This window comes from Podarcis bocagei, assembly GCF_964188305.1.
Source record: "Podarcis bocagei genome assembly, chromosome: 2".
NCBI classification, from domain to species: domain Eukaryota; kingdom Metazoa; phylum Chordata; class Lepidosauria; order Squamata; family Lacertidae; genus Podarcis; species Podarcis bocagei.
Window position 1 is genome coordinate 63,107,149 of NC_138126.1, and position 24,591 is coordinate 63,131,739.

The window sequence follows — 24,591 nt, forward strand, 5'->3', positions numbered from 1 at the left end:
AGACATGTGCCTTCATTATGTCTAAGGATGGAGCACATAGTCCCATAGCCCAACCACCTTCAAGGGATTGGGGGCAACTCATGTGCACAAGGCCCGCCATCTGCTATCATGTCCTGCATCCTCACCTTGATATGTTTGTAAGGAGGGGGCTTCTTATCATTCTTTTTGTCTTCCTGTAGCTGCCTCAGTTCCTTCTGTGTTTTTAGCTCTTCAAACCTCACAGCAGCTTCCTGCAGAGCTAAATTAAGAAAACTTCCTCATTATATATGAACAGACATTCAGCCACTTTTATATATGCACTTACATGAAAATATGATGAAGTGAGGCACCAGTAACAGACGGGACAGGAAACAGCAGCCACAAAGAGGATTCTCTAGGATTCACAGTCTGTAGCAAAACTGAGAACAGTACTGAGATTTCCATACTCCCAGGCAGTAGCCAGAAAACTTCAGCATGCCTTTGTTTCAGGATTGCAAAAAGTAAAGACATTGTTTTGTGTAACTCAAGCTTCTTGAAATAATTTGTTTTTTCCCTACATCTTAAAGCTACATAGACACCAATCCCCATCTACTCCTTGCAAGAAATTTCACTTCAGGAAAGATTAAAAACAACAACAACAGAGACTCAGTTCCGACCTCTCAACACACTTTAGCTGAATTTGTATGTCACAGTAAATCACAGTTAATAGTTCACCAGGAATATGGAAATCTCTCCCACTTTATTCCATCCAGTAGCAACTGGAACAACAAACTATAATCCCTGATTTAGTGTTATGTTTCAACCATGTACGCCAAGAGTTGTGGTTTGTTGCTCCTGCTCACTAGCAGAAGGGGAAAAATGGGGAGCAAGCTGCACTCATGGTAAAGAATTAAACACTGTTTACCATGACATGCAAATGCACCCACAGTTTGAGGTTCTGGATGGACAAAGTATAGTTTAGAACTACTTGTCTGCTTAGTGCTTCTGTGTCTTGGCCCAGTGGCCTTTGGAGGCAAAGCAATAGTTATAACTATAGTTAGTTTGCTTAGCAGAAACTATGGTTTGAAAACCTATTTCAAACCACAGCTTCCAATTCTGGTGTGCCGACCACTCACAAACCACTGCTCATCAATTCAGACATCATGACAAACCAAAGTTGCTCAATCTATAATTCTAGCCAGGGCTATTTCTGAAGCATAACGATGCCAGAATCTATTCTTTTTTCCCTAATGCAGCATCTTATTTCCCTGAGAACACAGAAAAAGATGGGATTCATTGCTAACTTTCATGGTTACATTAGAGTAAAAGAAAATGGGTTACCCTTCTTGTAAATGCCATCAACTCCCTTTGCCATCTTGTCCTTGCTGCTCACATCTCCTTCCATATAGGGAAATACTCGAGCTTGGTGGGTCCAAAGGTAATCATTTGATCCAAAAAAAAGCACAGGAAATTCACCGATGACATGCTTCATTTTCTGGATGTTGACAGGGATGGTCCTAGGGTGGCAAATCTCAGCTGGCCACCACCTGGAAATGAACAAAGGCAAGAAAAACAGATGAGCCCATGGATAAATTTCTGGAATGTCTGTTTCCTAGATCCACTCCTTTGTAGATGCATCATTTGTTGTGTGTGTGTGTGTGTGTGTGTGTGTGTGTGCGTGCTAACCTAACTATGGAATAACAGGAACCCACATTAGTAGAAGACTTTACGTATTCTATTAACATTGTGGAAACAACTGTAAGGGCAGCAGCAGCCATGCCGGTAAGAATACACATAAAGCTGAGGGGAGGTCCCCTCCTGACATTGTGAATACAGTGGTACCTTGGGTTACAGACACTTCAGGTTACAGATGCTTCAGGTTACAGATTCCGCTAACCCTAGGAAATAGTACCTCAGGTTCAGGATGAGAACAGAAATTGCGCGGCGGCAGTGGGAGGCCCCATTAGCTAAAGTGGTACCTCAGGTTAAGAACAGTTTCAGGTTAAGAACAGACCTCCAGAACGAATTAAGTTCTTAACCCGAGGTACCACTGTACAGTATTAATAACATTAGCAAAGCAAAAATGAGCAGTAGCAACAAGCTTTCACAAGAGACAACTGAAATCTTTTAAATATAACAGAATTTGCCTTCATTCACTCTCACCTGTAACGTCCCACTTTAACCCAGACCACCTCCTTGTAGTGTGGCTTCTTGCCAGCTTTGCAGTCGTTACAGTACCAGCTCCCCTCTGGCATGTCAATGTTCAGACACTCCCTGTGGAATGCGGCAGGGCAGGATTCACAGCACAGAAGGCTTCCACCTGTGAGAAAGAAAGGCAGGCATGTCAGGGACAGAACCACGGGAACACCCATGCACAGCATCACATTAAAAGGGGAGTTCATCCTATCCAGACTTCAAATCCCACTTCAGTTCTTTAAATGGAAAATGGGTCAAAAGAGGGTCGTGCTGGTCTCCAGAATACGGTTAACTTCACCCCCAGGTATCAATTTTATTGTAAAGGTCTCAACTGTGTCAAAGCCAATACAATATGCCAGTGCTAAACCCAATCGTATCTATTTGCCACAACATTTACTTTTTTCCACTACTTCGTCTGAGGTGTTATATATGACAAGGAGGCAGTTAGGCCAGTCTTCGCTCACAGAAAGGGGGATGGTGAAAAGGGGGAAGTCAATCATGTATACTGCCCTAAGCTCTATGGAAGAAGGGCTTAAGCCCCATATTCAATGTCTTGTTTGCTGTCCCTGCTATGTCAGCAAGCTTAGCAAACATATATATTACGTTTTGTTTTAGTGGCTTTATCACTGTGGCCCATCCCACTAACATGACCATTGCCTTTAGAGGGCCTTTAGATACAGTGGTACCTCGGGTTACAGACACTTCAGGTTGCAGACTCTGCTAACTCAGAAATAGTACCTCGGGTTAAGAACTTTGCTTCGGGATGAGAACAGAAATCACGTGGTGGTGGTGCGGCAGCAACAATGGGAGGCCCCATTAGCTAAAGTGGTACCTCAGGTTAAGAACAGTTTCAGGCTAAGAACGGACCTCCAGAACGAATTAAGTTCTTAACCCGAGGTACCACTGTACTGCATTCTATGGAAGGCCCATTGCCTTCTTTTGGCTGCTTCCCTCTCCCTTAGGCCCAAAGTAGGGACCCCCAGAGATGATCCTAACTGTATACCTCAGTCCGGCAATATGTTTCACTTAGACAAAGGACAACATCGTGGCCATTTGTATCATGTTGTGGTAAAGAGCTGATAGATTAGGCTGCCCCCTCACTTCCTCAACAACATCCTCCTATGCTTGTACTCATTCAAAACATGGCAACACTCATAACGCACCAGGCCCAGCACAAGGCGCCTTACCTTCTGAACAAACAAAGCACCAGCTGACATTTACATGCTCATGGTTTCTGCAGCCCCTTCGAGGGCTAAAATGATTTGGGCAAATCATGCTGTTGGAAGCAAGGATCACAGTCCCAGCTGCGAGGCAGAAATCATTCGAGTGGTATGCAACAGGACATCGGACACAGCGCATCAAGCGACCTAGCAGAGAAATATATTGGAATTACATCTTCTTAATAATAATAAAATCTGGGAAAAAATCATTTTTTAAGATTCAAGTTTTAGACACCAACCCCACCTTTAAAATATCCAAGAACGGGGGGGGGGGGGGACACCAATGAATTGTAAACACAGTTAAAATGAATGTAGAAATGCACTTCCATTCTGGGCCCAAGAAAAGGTTACTGTACCTTTAGATGCGGAGACATTTGCTGGGTTGGCTGCATGGCAAGTCATGCAGATGTGCAGTGAGCAGCGAAAGCCCTTGTTCTGCATGACTGTGGGAGGGTACTTCTGTATGCACTCTTCATGATAGTACTTCCCACATAAGGGTAGCAAACACCGCTTGACGTTCTCTCCACTGTTCTTGCATACAAAACACGTGTGGACCCCTAATAGGAGAGGGCAGCAAAGTAGAAGAAACACAATCAAAGAACAGAAGGTGCAAGAGTCCTGAACAGCAGCGGGGGGGGGGGGCGGTTTACAAGCAGTCACCATGGCTGGAGGCAACAACATACAAAACCAGGATTGCTCCAGCCTGGTAAACAGCAGAGCCATTCTGCTTCATGCTGCAAAGCCATTTGTTTTCAACAAGCTCCAACATTTGAAAGCAACCCAAGAGCTCGCCACACCATCAGTGAGTACAGTTTCGTACCTGTGGAACACTCAGTGCAGATAAACTTGCCCTTCGGCATTTCTGAGAGCCCGAGGCACTGCAGGTGGAAAGCTCCACAGCACTGGGCTTCACAGAGCAACAATTCACCTGGCTTTTCACAGATCTGCAAAGGAATTAAACAATGCGTGGTCAAGGGCTGAAATTAAAGAGGTGGGAGTAGGGAATCCAAGTTTATGCGTACCTACTAAACCACAGCTAACACATTTTCAGAAGTACTTTTCAGCAACAGCTGCTGTGGTCCAATTGTTTGGCTCAAATATTAGAACTTCGAGTGATTTACACTACTTCAGAAGCTCCTTACAAGGCACACTTTAAGCACACTTTTGCAATCCTGTACCCCCCACACTTCCTGTCTACCCAAAATGGTTCTGGGACTGCACACAAAATAAGGGTTGTAGACAGAAAGCCCTCGTGTCAAAATTAAAAAAACAACAACCTCAAGAGTTTAAAAAAGCATTGGATGCAAGCTCTGCAAAGATCTGGTTCCTACTAACATGGCCTGTCCCCAAGTAGTCTGGCTGCTTCAAGTCATTTTCACAATTACCAGCATTCAAGCAAAGCACTTCAGACTTTTACCTGACACACGTTCTCCTTGAGAGCAGCTCCTCCTCCTCGCTCCCCCTGCATCCGTTTGGATGAAGGCACTCCATGGTCATTTTCAGACCCTTCCTCAATAGTCTCCTTGGGGCTTCCAGCTGTTCGATGATTAGTCCTATCTCCCTTTAAAAAAAAGGAAAGACTGTGATCAGTCAGATTCTCCCTTTCATTTACCCCCTCCTCTGGGCTGCTCTTATAGTTTGGGTACAATACATAGGGGTGTTCTGCCAACCTGCTTGCTGAGCTGCATGCAACGCCTCTAGCCCTAATCACTCTGCCTGCAGAAGGTGCCTCATGCTGTGGCGCTAACTCTCCTCACACTTCTCCACTTTTAAGGTTTCACTGAGGGAAAGAAACATTCTGAACTTTAACAAAACACATGACTATGACTATTTTGCTGCCCTGTGGCAGTATACTTCCTAAACACCTTTGTTGGGAATCTCCACAACCATTATTTATTCATTACATTTATAGCCTGCCTTTCCTCCAAGTTGCTCAAGAGCAATACATGGTTTTCCCCATCTCCATTTAATCCTCACAACAACCCTGAGAGGTTGGGTAGATTTGAGAGACAGCGACTTGTCCAAAGTCACCCAGTGAGCTTCATGGGTGGGGACTAGAACCCCCGTCTCCCAGGTCTTGCTCCAACACGCTAACCACTACACCACACTGTCTCCAGGGCGCAACCTCAGTATCTGACACAATGCTATTGATTTATTAGATTTCATACCCCCCCCTTCACAAGATCCCATGACAGGTTGCAAGCATAAAATCATACAATATCAAAATCAAATAAAGCAACTCAAAACAAACCAAAGAATAATAAGGACGGTCTCACAAATATCACACAAATGTTCAGCTGTCAAAGGGCAGGGTACAGAAGTGTGTCTTCAGCAAACAGTGTAGACTATATAATGAGATGCAAATGGACAATTGCAAATGACTGTGTTAAGAGAAGCAGGTGCAACTCTTCTGCTCATATGAACACGTTGGTCACTGTGAGAAAAGGATGGGTTCTAAATGTAACCACTAAATAAATATATAAAACCTTGATGTACAGAAACCCTCCTGTCAGTGCTAAACCAAGAAAAAGTTGTGGGCGTATACTTTCAAACAACTGGTGGATGTTCAAGAAGACTGTAGTATAGTGGTTTCAGAGAAAAAGAGCATATATTTCTATTCCATGAAAGTGTCACAGAGCAGAAAAGCAATTTCATACTAGGTCTTGTGGAAAGAACACAGTATGTGAAATACAAAACGTGTAGCTTTCATTTCCACATCCTGTATGTGCATGGAAATATAGTATTGTAAAATTGGAAGCCTATGACAGAAACATGCTTTAGAATATACTGTTTCAAATGTTAAAGCCGATTGTCCAGTGAATTTCAGTATACTGTAATCTAAAACTGACTCCCAACCATGTAAGTATCACAACAATATCCCTAAAACCTGGTTTTATGTGCTTCTGAACTTTGCCTTTTTATGTTTTTACTTTTGATTTTATATACACCACTTTCTGAATAGGGGAGGGGTTTTTTTTGAAGGGTTTCAGGGCAGTTGGTGTGACATTCAGCTTGTAGCTGCGGCGAGTTTTTCCAGGCCTTATACACATTGTGAGAACAAGTTCCTGGAATTGTTGTTTGTATGTACAATTCAAAATGAATACATTTTTCTTGGTTTAGCGGCACAGAAATGTATGTGTGTATGAATACTTAGGTTAATGCAAATCTTTTAAACATGAGCTACTAGTTTATACACAATACTCTTGTGAAGACCGGCCTTTGTTTGCTGCTAAGTCTTTTATACCTTCTTTTGCAACACAGTCAATAGTTTTATGCATTTTTAAAAATATAATGCTACTTCAAAAAGACGTCATACATGTATCCTTTTACAGAATCCAAAGCCCAGAAGTACCTCAGAGTTTGCATTTTCTCCCAGTACATCTTCACCCTTTTCTTTCTTGTATGGCGCTGAAGCAAAAGTACGTCGTTGCCGCTTTCGCCTTCTCTGTTTGCCTGGAACCTTTTCAGGAGCTGCAGCAAAGGAAGATGTTTCAAGACTGTAAGCAAATAACTGCACCTAAGGTAATTCTGACAACTATGGCCCTCAAATTTTAAACCCCAAAATTCAGCACTAATGAGTAGGACACACCATACCCATTCTTAACCCGTAATTCAATTCCAGATAAATGTCTGCAAACCCCTGAGGACCACACAGTTTAGTCATATTGTGTTGTTGAGTATATTTTCACAAAAATAAGACAAAGTCACCCTTGTTCCATATTACCCAAATGCCACAAGTTAGAAGAAAGTACCAGCGAGTTGATAACCAGGGTGGTTCCAGGTATCCCTTTGAACACCATACAGCAGAGTTACTGGCGTCTAAGAAGCCACCTTGGTTAACAGCTAGTTTCTCATCCTCATGATCATGAAGAAAAATGTGGTTGGTGAGCACTGAAAATTCAGAAAGGCAAGCCGAAGGACACCTTTGAGTCTCACGTTGTTTCTTATCACTCCGCTGTTGTCTGAACAGATTTCTGGCCGGATCCACCCCACACACCTTTTTCATCCTTGGAGTGCTCCTGAGTCCATCACTACACTCACTGCTACCACAAATTCCAGTATGTTTTCCTTTTTAAATTGACTCTGACTAATAAAGCCCTAAATGGCCTCGGTCCTGTATACCTGAAGGAGTGTCTTCACCCCCATCGTCCAGCCCAGACACTGAAGTCCAGCGCCAATAGCCCTCTGGCGGTTCCCTCACTGCAAGAAGTGAGGTTACAGGGAAGCAGGCTGAGGGCCTTCTTGGTAGTGGTGCCTGCCCTATGGAATGCCCTCCCAGCAGATGTCAAGACAATAAGCAACTATTTTACTTTTAAAAGACAACTGTTTAGGGAAGTTTTTAATATTTAATGCTGTATTGTTTTTAATATTTGGTTGGAAGCCGCCCAGAGTGGCTGGGGAATCCCAGCCAGATGGGCAGGGTATAAATAATATATTATTATTATTATTATTATTATTATTATTATTATTATTATTATTAGTCGTCAAAGATGAAATTCCTTCTGTTTGATCTGGACGCAGTTCATTTATGACTTTGTCTCTATGTGGAAATATCTGCTTACACTGCAGTGGGCTGATGATTATGTAACGTGATGGAAGAACCTTGCTTAGCTTATTATTAATGTTCACTCACAGGAAACTGCCAGCTTCATGCTACAGAACAGGAACACCACCTACCTTCAACAGGGTCCAGAAGCTGAGATGTGGAGTACAACTCAGACATTTCAGTATCCAAAGGACCAGCCTCAGAACACTGCGAACAAGCAACAGGGACAATTTACCAAGCAAATTTGCACACCTACAACGAGATGTGTTTTCCTGGCCACATCTCAATGGCAATTCCACCTTCAACATATTGACAAACAACAACAAGAAGAAGCATCTCAAATTTCCATAATCAGAAGGATGGGGAGGCGATTGCCCAGTGTCTGAACCCCTGGGTAGCAAGAAGTAGGAAGAATCATATTTACTTAGTTATAATTGTTGAATAATCTTTCTGCACAGCTGAAGCAGAAGAAAAATCGTAACTTTCACAAAAACAGTAAGAGACTAACAAATCTAAAGGGGCCTCCACTAAATGCAGCATATTATACTATTTTCACAGTTCAAAACATTTAGACCCTTCTTTTGAATTTTTACAATTCACAAGGCAGCTTACAGCAATATAATCATATATTTAATGAATTATCATGAAGGCAGCAGCAAAAGAAAATAAATTGAAACCACAGGCATATGGCATTACTATTACTATAATTAATTATAGTAATAGTAATGCCAAATGCCCGTGGCTTCACTTTATTATTTATTTATTTATTTATTTATTTATTTAGATTTATTTACTTTATTTTGTCTACTACACTTCATCCGTAGATCTCAGGGCAGTTCACAAAAATAGATTTAACTAAATGGTTTGGAACCGGAATATACCAAGGACCACCTATTTTAGTATCAGCCTTTTCAGGAGTTTTTCTCAACACCTGAGGCCCCACAGATTGCTGAGTACATCATTCTTTGCTTCTTGCATGCAGACAAGCATTGGAGGATTTTAAAACAAAGGTTGAATGGCAATCTGTCAGGGATTCTTTAGCCATGATTCCTGTGTTGCAAGCATTTGGACTAGGCAACAGTTGGAGTTTCTTCCAAATCAACACTTCTGTGATTTTTTGCAGTCAAAATTTGGCTTTTTCCTTTAACAAACGAGTTTTGCTCTTAATGTCTGCTCTGCTGCAAAATTCTTCTTTTGTGTGTGTGTGGCTGGTTTTATTGTTTAATAGTTACTGTTTAATTTTTATCAACAGATGGATTAACTTTTGTTATTGTGAGCTGCCCTGACAGAAAGATAGGACATAAACGCTTCAATACATAAACAAATGATTATTGCATTTTCATATTGGATGTGGTTGTTTTAACAGTTTTACAAAAAGAGAAGCAAGTTGAATTCAATTTTCATAAAATGTAGAATAAACATTCTATTGTTGTCCATATCACAACGGGTTTTACAGAACAAACTGAAATTAAGTCCTGAATTACAAACGCCGCAAACCCGGAAGTGATTGTTCCGGTTTGCAAACATTCTTTTGGAATGCGAACATCCAAAGGGGCTTCTGTGGCTTCTGATTGGCTGCAGGAGCTTCCTACAGCCAATCAAAAACTGTGGTTTGGTTTTCGAAAATTTTTGAAGTCAAACGGACTTCCGGAACGGATTCCAGTCGACTTCCAAGGTACGACTGTAAATTAAAAAATCTTCTAAGGACTCTGTTTGGATACATTTTAGCAAAGGGGTTCAAAACCATAATTTCCTATAGAAAAGGCCTGATCTCTAGAGGAGTCCTGGTTTGGAGTTCCAGCAGGTGCTTACGTTACTTTAAAACACATGCGTGCTCACACAGAGAGATATTTTGTACATCAGAGACCTTCTTCTCTTCATAGCCAGCCAATCCACTATCAATTTGTTGAAAGAGTGCACTCTCTAGTGAAAAGAACTCCTACAGACTCCCAACTGAAAATAATGAGATATGTGCATATGTTTGACAGCATGACTCTGGTCATTGTAAAAGAGCCATAGATTCAAAGGCTTATGGGCCTAATGTTCTCTCAGTTTGGACAATGACAGCTTTTTGAAAAGAAAGTGCAACAAGAACTTTATAGGCTAAGCTCTGATTATCACTACTATTTTTTACTGAGTGCTTCTATTAGGTACCCTTAACTAAATGAAGGCCGATCAAAAACTCTGCAGATGAAATAATTTTACATTCAGGAGCATAGCAGATCTTTGGTAACATTTGAAGCAGAAGGAAGGAACTTACCTTCTTTATGGAAGTCCACTCTCTCTTTGGTATGAATGCAGTATCCAAATCATTGGATTCCAACAGCTTTTTTGTTGGTTTCCTCTGGCGCTTACTCTCAAAACTCCCTACAATAAAAATGAATTTTCCTCACTAGAAACAAACTAGTTTTATCAGAACCAAGTAAGAATCAGTATAATAACACCAGTACTGTTTGTTGTACCTCATCTGCCCCAAACCAAGAAGTAACAAAACTGGGAGGGGTAGCTAATGCCACAGAAGACAGAATCAGAATTCAAAATTACCTTAACAGATCAGAGAACTGTTCGCAAGCTAACAAAATGATTTTCAGTAGGGACAAATGGAAGGTTCTGCAAGAAGAACCAGATGCACAAATATAGGATGGAGGACACCTGGCTTACTAGCAGTACATGTGAAAAGAATATAGGGGTCTCGGTGGATCACAAGCTTTACATGAGTCAACAGTGTGATGCAGCAGCAAAAAAACACACCCTAATGCTATTATAGGCTGCATCAACAGAAGTATAGTGTCCGGGTCAAGGGAAGTAATAGTACCACTCTATTCTGTCTTGGTCAGACCACACCTGGAATACTGTGTCCAATTCTGGGCACCACAATTTAAGAAGGATGTAAAACCCAGCAAGCCCCAACTATAGCTAACTCGTTTTACCGTATTTTTCGCCCCAAAGGGCGCACTGGCCCACAGGACGCACCTAGTTTTTTTGGGGGGGGAAATAAAGGGGGGGAAATTTATTTTTTCCCCCAGGCGTGGGGCTGGGGAGGGGGATGCCCGAGCTTCCCCCAACCCCAGCCCCCAGAACAGGCTGCTCTTCGCAAGCCTAGGGAGCCCAGCGGGAAGTCGCCCCGGTCTCCCAGGCTTGCGGATATCTGTCCCCCGAGCTTGTGGGGCTGGCAGCCTCCAAACCAGGTTGGGGAACAGCGGGATGGCGGCGCTCCGCCTCCCCGCTGTCCCCCGAGCTTGTAGGGCTGGCGATGGGGAGAAGCGAGAGCCCTCTCGCTCTCCAGGTTTCAGCGAAAGCCTGCATTCGCCCCATAGGACGAACACACATTTCCCCTTCATTTTTGGAGGGGGGAAAGTGCGTCCTATAGGGCAAAAAATACGCTAATTTTCTGAGGTTGAAAATTCTTGTGGCTTAAAATTTTAAGTTTTGAGCTTTAAAATTTTGCGGTTTTGTCTTGGCTTTGTATATTTTTAGTGTAATAAGCCACTTTGAGATCTAAGACATCAGGAGCTTGGAAGCCTAAAGACCTGTAGTTTATTTATTTAATAATAATAAAATCCTCCTTTTTGCTATTTAGATCTCACGGGGAACAAAAACTTCAGTATCATTTATTATCCCCCACCCCCATCCTTGTGAGAGACAGCACCAAAAGCTTCAGGTCCAGACCAAAGAGCAATGGCATATTGTGTGTGGTTCTCAAAGTGTGTGGCAGGAGAGGATAACAAGTATGGTGGCAAGATTCAAGGACAATCAAAGAAACGTTTAAACATTTCAGTATAGTATTTTATAGTATAGTATAGTATAGTATAGTATAGTATAGTATAGTATAGTACAGTATAGTATAAAGATAATTGGGACTAGAATCAGGAAATAGCAATCAATGGCCAAGGAACAAGACACCTGTTTTGTTTCCAGTAACTAGAGCTTATTTCTGGTGAAGATGCTAATGATACATGTCTTACCTGACTTCATTAACTGTCTCTCTCCCTGCAAAGGAGAAGCAGCAGCAGCAACTTCCAAAACATTTGGTGATGACAATGTCAAAACTGGCATTTCTGATCTTGGTTCCATGGCATGGGAGTCGGGCTCATCTGACAAAGACCGCTCAGCTTCAAGAACAGGAGGAGACTCTTTAGACGAAGAAGCAGACGAAACTGAATCCAGAGGCTTCTTTTCTAGATGTTTGTTACGAGCTTGCTTGCCAGTGCTGCAATCCTGTTTGATTTCAGACTTCTCTAGAGAACTTGCCTATCAGCAGCCAGACATAAACAGAAAATACTCAAGATCCTGGTCCAACCAATATGTGAAGAAAAGGCTAATGGGGAGCATACAGATACTTGGAAATATGGCTACATTTCTGCAGCAGGTGAAAAACAAGGGAAAGAAAACTGGTCATCTTTGGCTGTGCTAGAAATCATTTTACGCAAGCACACACAACCAAGTTTTTATTTTACAAAATACACAGTGTAAGTAATGGCGCTGCTGCTGAAAATGGCTTGCCTTTGTCTAGCTTCCCTCCCCGCAAGTAACAGCAGCCCATGCCATCAGTTGCAGCGTTTGCCCGACAGACCATCACTGGGTACAGTTTGACAAGGTTGGGAAAATGAATAGTCTGATGACTTCATGCCACTGAGTGAGAATCACTAGACATCACTGGGGAGCGAGGGACAACTAGCCTATGGAGATGCTGTTTTCATTGGCAGCTGTATAACCCATAGTTATGTATGTGCACTGATGAAATACGATGTTTCTAATATTGAAAACGCACTATAGTTATTTATTTATTGAGCCTTCATTTAAAAAAGAAACCTATTCAAGGTATAGCTCTTCTCACAACTGATCTGAACAGGTATCTGAAGAAGTGTGCATGCACACGAAAGCTTATACCAAGAACTAACTTAGTTGGTCTTTAAGGTGCTACAGGAAGGAATTTTTTTATTCTCACAACTGAAGTAAGAAACATTGATGAATTGAAATCATAAAGCAAAACCTGCTTATTTCAGTCATGACCAGGAATATATATATCTTTTTAAATTATATGTTTTGTAATTCAAAGTACTACAGGAATCTGTAGCATAAAGGTTAAGCATGATGTTCTTGAGGCAGATAACCAAGGTCCATTACAACAACAATCCTGGCTGATGTGTGTGCTTCAAAGCCAACCCATCTGGAGCAAAAGTCGAAGAAAAGCAAGGGCCAAAGCCATAGTCCAAGGCCCAGCCAGGCACTTCTGTTTTTCCTTCAATCACTTTGCTCATTCCAAGACAACATGAAGGTATATAAAAGTGGGGTGGAATTGTTGAGATGTCTGTACTTTTTGTTTCAAAAAACTTGGCTCATAATGGCTAGGATCCTTGGGAAGGAACATAGGAAGCTGCTCTCTGTATGGAACTGGACAATAGGTTCATCTAGCGCAATTTGGTCTACACTGACTGGCAGTGGCTCTCCAGGGTTTCAGACAGGGGACATTCTCAGATGCCAGGGACTGAACATGGGACCTTCCGTATGGAAAGCAAGAGTCTCTAACACTAAGCTTCTGCCCTGTCTTAGAGTCACCTGCAGCATTCCAAAAAAGCACCAGAGTTCTTTGGGGTTCCTTTGTTTAATCACCCACCTGCCCTCTGATAAGCTACTCCTAAAGTTTGAGGCAATTTCTCAGGTGGCATTTGCATGTGATGGAAGGGGCCTCAGCCAGAAGTGGAATTCCACTACCCTGCCCCCAAAGCATACACACATGTTGGATCCCAGTTCTAGTTTTAAAAACCCTATTTTAAAAAAAAGAAAACTACCAAGATGACAGTTTCCCAATTTCTGGCGGGTGCCTATACCCATTTCTTTGTTTCATACCCACCTTCCGAAATGGCTCCTGGCTCCTCTTCTTTTTCTTAGGTGCAAATATGTGATCATATTCTTCTGCATATTCCAGAAGCCGCTTACTTGGCTTCCTAAGGCGTTTCTTCTCTGAATGAGCTACTGAGAAGATAAAAAAGGAGAAAGAGCCTCAGGATTAGTCTTCCGAGAAGATCAGAAGGGCTGGGATAGAACCCTTCATTATGGCCAGGGTCTGCTGAAGCTCCTGTGCCATTTTCCAGTGCCCTCAACAAAGTGATGATCACATGAATCTGAGGTGCATAGCTCAGATGCTTGAGACTCCTTGACTATGTTATTTAAGTTTTTAAGCAATCCTCTTCTGCCATAATAGTTCAAAAGCAGCCCTTTCCTTCAGGTTTTCATAAAAAAGCTTCTTCCCTGACCATCGTGCCACCTCTCATTATTCAGTAGGAATCCACACAGTGATCTTAATCCATGCAAACCCCACAACCGTCACCCCACAAAGGGAAAGGACCCAGTTCCTGCCCAATTATGGAAAGCAAGTGAGCTGCAACGACTGCCATCAACATCTTGTCCCCAGTGTCAGCAGGCTATTCTTGCCTGGGTCTCAGTGCAGTAAATTGTGCCCAGTCTGGCCTAGCAGTGCCATGTGCAAGTCAAGCAGGGGAAACTGCATTACCCCTTTTGAGGGTGAGAAGCTAGGACTGAAATATTGTGGTTGAAGCAGGAATTAAGTCATATCTGTAAAACTGTAGTATGACTTTCTTCTAGGATACTCTCCTAAACCTCTGAGTTTTGTCTTTTTTATATATAAAAAAAATCAACATTTTTTTAACCTACTCTCAAACTGGATTGTACAAATGAGTCCATTATAAGTCTTAGGAACTCTTTTTCTCTCTACTCTTTTAAAAGTTTTAGTTGTTGTTAAAAAAAAACAAACCACGAGGAAATCCTATGTTGAAAAACAATAAACATCAATATTGCAAACAAGCAAAACAGGTGGCTCCTCCTAACACAGTATGAAAGCAGTTCTGAAATAAAGCTGGTCCTGAAACAAGAGTGGCTACATATCCAGAGAAAAAACTCAGAAGTCCCCTTTCCTGTTCTGCAAACGTGAATTACAGTATTTACAACGTACATTTCTATTATTATTATTATTATTATTATTATTATTATTACTACTACTACTACTATTACTATTTCTACAACATGTTGAATCCAGTGTGTCCTTTCCATTAATAGATAAGCTTTTCCATTTGTGGAGGGACTACTGAGATCCTGCAAAGTCTCACTGGAAGAAGTTGGGTAAATGCTATTACCTGATTTCCCCTTCCCCTTGCAGTCCCCATACTGTCCTGGAGGTTCAGCTTTTCAGGAGGCTGAGGAAGGAAGGTGGGACTGGAAAAAATGGGCTCCTCCTCTAGCAGTAGCTCATGAGAATGCTGGATCCAAATCAGTATGTGGAACACAGTATTATACTCTATGTCTTCGAAGACACTCAAACTCAGGATGCAAGGGAGAAACATGCTAAGAGGAAGGCATGCTTGGTAAACCCTCAATGTGATCAACTCCTGCCCGGAAACCAATGTCCACACTGTGGAAGGACGTGTGGATCCAGAATTGGCCTCCACAGTCACTTACAGACTCATTGTTAAAACTGTGTTTATCAAAGAAAATCTTACTCGGCTATGAGTGATCTCCAAAGAAGACTCTATGTCTAATCTGATATATCATCTTCACAGTGAAGCACTGCAGCTAGTGCTTATAAGTGGAACTCAGAAAAGCAGAGTTCCCTGCTTAGCCATAGACACTGGGTAGGATTAAAGCAGCACTGGAAAAAAATAGGAATCCTGCAGGCACAGACAAATTTATAAGAATGAATCTCAACCCAACTATACAGTGGTGCCCCACAAGACGAATGCCTCGCAAGACGAAAAACCCGCTAGACGAAAGGGTTTTCTGTTTTTCAATGCGCTTCGCAAGACGAATTTCCCTATGGGCTTGCTTCGCAAGACGAAAATGTCTTGCGAGTCTTGCGATTCTTTTCGCTTCCCCCCCTTTTTCTAAGCCGCTAAGCTGCTAAGCCGCTAATAGCCTTTTAGCTGCTAAGCCTTTAATAGCCGCTAAACCGCTAATAGCGCTAATCCGCTAAACCGCTAATAGGGTTGCTTCGCAAGACGAAAAAACCGCTAGACGAAGAGGATCGCGGAACGGATTATTTTCGTCTTGCGCGGCACCACTGTAGTTTAAGCAGGGGGTAATAATAGAGCTAACTTTAGCTCCAATTTCCATAAGGGTAGCTAATTTTTATAGAGGCAAACTATAAAGTGCCTGAAATATTTGCAGATTGAGGTTTATGCATTCATTCTAACAAATTTGTCTGCTACACCTGTTGACTTTCCACTTTTTCCTTTTTTAACTGAATAGCATTGTGCAAAGTTCTCATTTTAAGCTTTGATTACTCTGTTGTAAACAAAGAGTAAACATCTCTGAGCTGGGCAACTGGTAGTCCATAAGCAAAGGGTGGTGTCTGGCTCTCTCGATTTCTTATAATAGCAGTACTCTCCCTTCTGTAGAAGGAAAGATGTAAGGGCTAAAATGCCTCTGCTGCTTCTTCCAAACTGCCTTCTGTCTTTACCCTAAACATGCATGAGAGTCATCAGGCTGAAAGTAGAGGAAAGGAGGACCTGTAGAGGCACCTCCCAAACCCTGATGAAGTCATTGAGCAGCTATGGACATTTCCTCTAGCATCAACCTCCTCCGGCCACGACAAGAACAGAGCGCATCAATCTCTTGGGTGAAGGAAGCTGGCTATCCCTTACCTATCTCAGTAAGGTTCACGGCATAACACAAATAGTACCCATCCTCGTTCTGGCTGTAGCTATTGAGTAAAAATTATTTTGATACCAATGTGAGAGACTGTAACTTGGATTACTGAATTTTACTGTACAATCTCATGGTTTCTGTGGTGGAGTGCCACATAGTGAATCAAAGCATTTCCTAACACTGGAGTTACTGTGGTTGCTTACAATAATACGTAAAGATGATTAAGAAAAAAAGGAGGAGGTGCATAGGGAAAAACAGAAGCTATGTCAGTAAGAAAGTCTGGAAGAAAGCTCTATTGGGGGGGGGGTTCCCTTGCACTTGATCTGGAAGCTGCAGTTAGTGCAGAATGCTGCAATACAATTACTGACAGAAGTGAGACTCCGTCAACATATAACACCTGTTCTCAGAGGCCTGCAGGTTTGCTACTGGGCCATGTTCAATGTGCTGCTATTAGTATATAGAACCCTTAACAACTCAGAACCACAGTTTACTTGTGAAACCGCTTTCCTCCATATGTGCCCACTCAGCTGCTTCAATCTGTGGAACGGACACCGCCACAAGGGCAAAACAATACTCATTCTGCATTTCTAAGATTATTTTTTAGTGCAGCAGCACCCACAATTTGGAACTCCCTGCCTACTGACATACATTCGCTGTACTCCTTTAGGCATCTGCTAAAAAACATGTTTGTTTGGACATGCTTACTCAGATACGTAGAATGTTTACAGGTGTTGTAATCTGTTTTTAACTTTTTAAATAAGCTAAACACAGACTATTTCCCCACTCTTTATTCTTTTTATAAACTCCTTTGAGTATTTTTAGTGTCAGATTGGCTGTCCCTGGATTTATGGGTGGGTTGGAATGCAGCTATCAGATTGCCCACTTAGCGATGCAGTTTTGGTTTTCAAAAAGTGCATGCAAAAATGCATGTTTCATGGGGGAAATGTTTACAAAAAATGCATATTGCCGGGGGGGGGGATACATTGTAAAATCATATAGAAATGTGTTTTATAGGAAAGATGCATAGAAAATGCATATCACAGGGAAGTGCATATTATTAAAATGCAATCAATTCCCCCTCCTAAAAATAGAACAGAATGGACCTGTGAGTGAGTACATGGAAACTGAAACAGAATGATCTTACCTATTTTTACTCTAAAGTGCTGCCACTGCCCAACCCCTGGAAATCTTTGGGAATAGCTGCCTCTGGAAGGGGGAAGCTGAAATGCTCTGAACAGGTGTGTGGAGAAGCTAAACTGAATGCAGCGTATTTGGCCCTTGGCCAGAATAAAAATAATTACAATTGTGTATTTGCCAAATTAACCTTTTGTCTTCTGCAGAAGGCAAGATCTGGATACTTTCCTCATAAAAGTTAGTTAAGAATACTTTATTGCTTATCTTGCAACATTCCCTGCGTTATACTGCAATCCACAAACATTACTGAAATCCTTTATCAAAAACACCTATTCTTCACAGCATGTTGCAAAATCTGTTTTCAAAATATGGTGGGGCCATTACCATTCAAGAGTATGTGTCTCAGATCTAGCAGAAAGTTAAATGGGAGTGCAGTTAATTTATGCTATGTAAGTGTACACAGAGATAAGTCATGAACTAGGACTGCCATCCTTGGCTCACACATTTTGCTTTATCTTGTATTTCACATAGCATGCAATTTGCATTTCGCAAACAGGGTAGGCCAGCCCTCTACATTTTGAAATTTAGTTCATGTTGCCACCCAATGCACAATCACTGATCAAAAACTGCTAATGGGGAATAGCAAAACAAGATTGAAAAGTTTATAGAATGTAAGATTCAAGTTTAAATTGCTGCTGTTTATGGTGGTGACAGCTAGAACTGGATATGGAACAACTGATTGGTTCAAAATTGGGAAAGGAGTACGACAAGGCTGTATATTGTCCCCCTGCTTATTTAACTTATATGCAGAATTCATCATGCGAAAGGCTGGGCTGGATGAAACCCAAGCCGGAATTAAGATTGCTGGAAGAAATATCAACAACCTCAGATATGCAGATGACACAACCTTGATGGCAGAAAGTGAGGAGGAATTAAAGAACCTTTTAATGAGGGTGAAAGAGGAGAGCGCAAAATATGGTCTGAAGCTCCACATTAAAAAAAACGAAGATCATGGCCACTGGTCCCATCACCTCCTGGCAAATAGAAGGGGAAGAAATGGAGGCAGTGAGAGATTTTACTTTCTTGGGCTCCATGATCACTGCAGATGGTGACAGCAGTCACAAAATTAAAAGACGCCTGCTCCTTGGGAGAAAGGCAATGGCAAACCTAGACAGAATCTTAAAAAGCAGAGACATCACCTTACCAACAAAGGTCCGTATAGTTAAAGCCATGGTTTTCCCAGTAGTGATATATGGAAGTGAGAGCTGGACCATAAAGAAGGCTGATCGCCGAAGAATTGATGCTTTTGAATTATGGTGCTGGAGGAGACTCTTGAGAGTCCCATGGACTGCAAGAAGATCAAACGTATCCATTCTGAAGGAAATCAGCCCTGAGTGCTCACTGGAAGGACAGATCGTGAAGCTGAGGCTCCAGTACTTTGGCCACCTCATGAGAAGAGAAGACTCCCTGGAAAAGACCCTGATGTTGGGAAAGATGGAGGGCACAAGGAGAAGGGGACGACAGAGGACGAGATGGTTGGACAGTGTTCTCGAAGCTACGAACATGAGTCTGACCAAACTGCGGGAGGCAGTGGAAGACAGGAGTGCCTGGTGTGCTCTGGTCCATGGGGTCACGAAGAGTCGGACACGACTAAACGACTAAACAACAACAACAACAACAACAACATGGTGGTGACTTCTTGAGTCCTAACCCAACATGCAGCACTATCATAGACATGCTTACTTGCAAGTTAGTCCTACTGGGCTTACTCTCAGGTAAAGTTGTGTTAGACTGCAATTCTGCACCTATTTAGCTATGAGTAAGCCAACAGACTTACTTCTGAGTTAGTCATGTATAGGATTGTGTTGTTGGCAATACACTCAGTTTAGCAGACCACTTGCTTTCCACAGGGAGAAATAAACACACATTATTCGGTACTACTAAACTTTTATCTACCTTTTGGGCTGCAATGAGTCTCCTGTAATACTGAGCAGTAAATATTATACTTTCATGCTAGAATTGGGTCCATCATATTTTAATTTATAAATAAAGCTTCTGCACAAGGTAAGAGAAACCATATATATATTTATTTCCAAATCACACTATGCCTTCTTAAGCGCTGCTTCTAGTTTTAAAAGATTAAAGTGAACCTGTATTAAAATTTGAGGAAGAGAAAAGCTAGAGTAACAACCAGCATTTCAATTGGATAACCTTAAGATTTTTATGCACTGCAACTTGTGGCACAAAACCTCTTAAGAGCTAGTTCTCACAACCGGCAGATGCAGACAGCTGAAGAGTTTATGAGCTGTACCACTTACAGACTTCAGGTAGGATCTTGCATATTACTGAGTAATACTCCTGATTGATTGATTGATTGATTGATTGATTGATTGGAAGATTTCACCATGTGGTTCCAGCTCCCCCAATCTGCAGTGGTGCAGCACAAGGAATCCTTACCTTGTACAGAGAACTCAAACTAGGATCTCAAAACTGTAAAACTCTCAATTCTGTAAGAACTGTATTTTTGTTTCATCCCTCTTATTCTGCAAAATGTTGCCCAACTAACTAAGCGATTCTCACAGTTCTTGCCTATAATGCCTCCCTTTTTAAAGAGCGAGGAGGAGCCTACAGTCTGAAGCTTGCTTTCATTCTGTAGAGGCCAAAGGCACGTAACTGTTCTGCTTCCCTAGATCTACTGATGTGCTTACCAGCTTTAGCACTGCTTTGGTTAAAACGCTGCCATCGCTTTTTGGGCGCTACGTGGCATACATCTCTAGGCTCATCACCCAAGGAGCCTTCTCTATCCAGTCCTGAATCCAACTCCCCATTTTCAAAGGAGTTGCAGCTCTCTCTCTTTTTATCATATTCTGACTTCATTCTTATACGAACTAAACTGTCATCAGAGGAACTTGCAGAGTCTTCGTCAGGGGAGTGTCCCATCAACTCCCAAGACACTTTCCTCGCAACATCTTCCTTTGCATTGTCTAGAGCACTAGCAACTGAGCCTTGGGCAGCTCTATCCTGGCGGGGCACACTCTCAGCTGAATTAGACAACCGCTTTAGTGTTTTGCTCTTTGATGTTGCATTAGCTACTAGTTTAGATAGCTGCTTAGATTTTGGACAGCTGCGCCTTGCGGTGCAGTTTGTACCAGAAACAGAAGCGTTTGTGAGTTCCCTTTTGTTAGCACCGGGATCGATCAACTCGGTTGCGATACCATGTGAAAAAGAGGACTGACCTTCTTTGGGTTTCTGACACTCTGGTTCTCGAACACTATCTTGGCTTTTTTCTAATTTATGAGTGGTTCCCATTGTAGGCAAAGATGTCAAATCACTTGGAGTGTTACTTCCAGAACTATCATCGCTGTGAGAACTCCTATAAGAGACTATGTTCTGAGTAGTCATGATCTGCTTCTCTTTCGTCTTACTATCATGCATATCTTTCAACAACATTAATAAGGTGCTGAATTTATAATCGGGCTCAATAGGCAAATGGTTCTGCCCAGAGACAGATGAAAAGAGTAAGGGCACTGTGGTCTGAGGCGGCCCACAGTCTTTCGCTTCAACATTCATGGACCTATACGACAGCTCCTTCAGTTCTGAAAGCACGTGTTTCACAACTGCCGTTTCTATTTCAGCAGAATCACCGGGTTTCTCATTTGTGCTGTTCAGCAGTTTGGGGCCATCAGCCTTCCCACTTTTGTTAGGCATATCTAACTGAGACCCAGGAGAACCTTTGGTAGCAGAAAAGCAGCAGTCGGGGCTACATTCATCTTCCTTAAGAGAGGAGTCTGTCCCAGCAGCAGCTTCTTTATGCTTGCATTTTATACTTCTGAACTGAGGCTGTTTTGCATCCATTTGACTTACAAACCCCTTCCTTTGGAGTGTAGTGTGCTTATCTACATTGATAAGATTGTCATTCCTGTAAACTGAAGCCACCTCAGCTGCAAGGGATGGCTCACAGAATTCCTCACCTCCTGTTTCAACATTGATATTCCTGTCTAGAGAACCTTCTGGAGGTTTGCGGCTTCGATGGCTGCTTTTTGAGACAGGTGCAGAATGTTTAATATCTCTTTGCCCGGAACACAGTTCTTTTCCACTTTTATTTACAGAGTCACTATTCTTCAAGACACTATAAGCTGCTGCTGCTGCTAAACTTTGGTCAAGGGAGTCTAGATCACAGGTACCGTTATCCGATGAATCAGAGTCTATTTGTTTCCTCTCTGCTCCAGCATCAGTTCTGGAATAGTGCTGCTGTAGCTTTGAACTGCCCGTGAAGCCTGCTGGATTTCTCTTTTTCTTCACGTCCGCTTTGGATGTTTCCTGCTGGCAGCTGCTATTAGAGATATCAAACCCTGGTTTCTTATATTTGTTTTCGAATTGTCTTTCTCCAAAAGAAGAGAGCAAGTAGTTTTCCATGCTGCCTTTGGATCCCATTAGGCTCTTTGCTATTCTGCAAAGTTCATGAGAAGCCTGCTTCTCTGGCATATCTGCAGCAACCATATTTTTAGCTTTGCTTACTGGCCCTTTCCCCCCACTTTCTCTCTTGGATGCCTCCAGTTTGGTGCTACTTTTTCTTACTCTAGTTCTCCTCCGGGTGTCGGAGCTCTTCTTGTTTCGGGATTTGGTGAACACTTTCCCCTTATCATGGGTCAAATGTTTGGAGTCCAATGTTAGTGATTTCAAACATCCATTCAGTTGTCTGCTCTGTTCATTTAAGGAGTCCTTTGTACAAGATCCCATTAAATGCACATCCTTCTCACTGTCCGGTTTGCTGGAAGTCGGGATGTATTTTTGAGCACTGTTCTGCTTTAGATAATCATTTGTAAGGCCAACACTGATCTCCCATTTTGCCAGAAACCTCTTAGGAACCTGGAAAGTATAGGAAGGGACAAAAACAAGTTACAAAAAAATTATAATACACAAAAAGATGAAATTACACACAGATATGAACATTATCTTCTTTCACAAAATGTAACTGCAGCACATAACAAATTAAAGTACGCAGATCAAAGCTAGATTCATGGAGAACATGAATGTGACTTGTCATTTTTTATTTTGTCAACAAGGCCTAGAACATCATCTCTTGTCACAATTGACCCAGTTCCTCAGACTCCCTTCCTGTGAAAGTTAGATCAGGCACAGAGATCTGCTATATATAATCCCCTGTCATCTGAAGGTACAAGCACCTAAATGATGTTCTGCTACTTCAATTGTTTTATAGCATCCCCTATTGCCTGCTTACATTTCTTTTGCCAAAATTTGTGCTCCTTTTGGTTTTCCTCATTGGACAAGACTTTCATTTGCTAAGCAGGCAATAAGGGATGCTATAAAGCAATCGAACAGCACATTGCTTAAACATAAATACTAACAATAGAATATTATTTAAATACATTAGTAGCAGAACATCATTTAGGCGCTTGTACCTTCAGGTGACGGGATTCAAAGGTATGCTAAAGAAGGACAAAGAGATTGTAGAGAAGCTGAATAAATTATTTGCATCTGTTTCCTTGGTGGATTATACATAGCAGATCTTGGTGCCTGAACTAACTTTCACAGGAAGGGAGTCTGAGGAACTGAGTCAGTTGTGACAAGAGATGATGTTCTAGGCCTTGCTGATAAAATAAAAAATGACAAAAGAAACCTTTTTGGCTCTAATAGCTCTTTGCCTCTGCTCATTAACCACTCTGGTATCCTCCTGGCCCTGGTGGCACCTTTCCTGACCTGGAGAGATTTGGCTCTCTTGATTATGTCTTTCAACTTCCTTTTCCTTTCCCCCAATCCCTTCATTTCAGGAAAGTTTCATCTTTTGAAGTCAAATGTGACTGTGCTGGATTTTCTTGGCAACTGTCCATTTACAAATGTATGTAATTAGATAACACTATGGTCACTGCTCCCAGTAGGTACTATAACATTTACATCTCACGCCAGGTCTTGCATGCCACTTAAGTCCAGGAAGAGTCTGCTCCTTTGGGGATTTCTAGCTTGTCGGACTCTATGTTTTCTTTCACACACAGTGGCATTGCCTCCAATATGCCCTTCTTGGTCCTTCTTATAGAGTTTGCACCCAGAGGTAACTGTGCTCTATTGGTTCTCTCCATTATAGCAGGCTTCCATTATGTCCACTATATCAATGCTCTCATCTAAGGCCAAGCACTCCAGCTCACTCATCTTGACACAGAGGCTACACACACACACACACACACACACACACACACACACCTTCCAAAGGAGTCTAAAGTGGCAAACAACAAGGAATAAAACACTCCACATTTTAAAAACAATTCAAATACATATGCACAGTGGGAAATATATCAACTCAAAAGGCTTTTTACTCCATCTCCATAGATCTCTGAAACCTGCTTGCCTCTCAGTTGCTATCATGTGCTCCTGCACTCTCAGTGACACATTCTACCCTCTCCCCAATTTAAATTATAATAATAATCCCCCCCCTTCCTCTCAGGGCCATGATTTGTTCTGAACAGGACTCTGCAGCTGCTTTCAGCTTCCCCCACACAATCAATTTAAAAGCTGCTCTGTCACCTTTTTTTATTTTAAGCGCCAACAATCTGGTTCCATTCTGGCTCTCCGAGAGCTTAACAAGTTCCAAAACTGGAATATAGCTGAATCCTTCTGATCCTAGTCTCAAGAAAATGGTTGCCTGGATGTTTTATGCCAGAAACTCAGTTTTGGAAATATTAACACAGAGCTGGCTCCAGAAAGAATTCAAGCTGTAGACTAAAATTTTGAAATACAGCAGGTTTTCCTTCCTGCCCATATTACTCCACATTTGCCCTTCAGATACAATGTTTTCTCTATTAATAACATTGAAACGTGTTGTCAAGTTCTCTTTATATACCTGTATCTAACATAATGGCC

The 24,591-nt window shown here is 41.9% G+C and overlaps 1 protein-coding gene across 16 annotated transcripts in view; it reads right to left on the reverse strand.

The window, feature by feature from the left end:
• Window positions 1–24,591, reverse strand: part of NSD1 (nuclear receptor binding SET domain protein 1) — a 63,919-nt gene that overhangs the window by 14,785 nt on the left and 24,543 nt on the right. For 10 of the 16 annotated variants that reach the window (XM_081184909.1, XM_081184919.1, XM_081184918.1 and 7 more), the window contains 13 exons: window positions 20,424–22,584; window positions 13,775–13,896; window positions 11,886–12,171; window positions 10,181–10,287; window positions 8,052–8,127; window positions 6,727–6,845; window positions 4,792–4,935; window positions 4,195–4,318; window positions 3,731–3,931; window positions 3,342–3,521; window positions 2,122–2,278; window positions 1,300–1,505; window positions 126–238 (listed from right to left, as the gene is read on the reverse strand). In XM_081184909.1, coding sequence (XP_081041035.1) covers window positions 126–238; window positions 1,300–1,505; window positions 2,122–2,278; window positions 3,342–3,521; window positions 3,731–3,931; window positions 4,195–4,318; window positions 4,792–4,935; window positions 6,727–6,845; window positions 8,052–8,127; window positions 10,181–10,287; window positions 11,886–12,171; window positions 13,775–13,896; window positions 20,424–22,584 — 3,996 coding nt within the window. The remainder of the gene's footprint in view (window positions 1–125; window positions 239–1,299; window positions 1,506–2,121; window positions 2,279–3,341; window positions 3,522–3,730; window positions 3,932–4,194; window positions 4,319–4,791; window positions 4,936–6,726; window positions 6,846–8,051; window positions 8,128–10,180; window positions 10,288–11,885; window positions 12,172–13,774; window positions 13,897–20,423; window positions 22,585–24,591) is intronic. The other 6 variants (XM_081184906.1, XM_081184908.1, XM_081184907.1 and 3 more) reach the window with 5 other exon arrangements.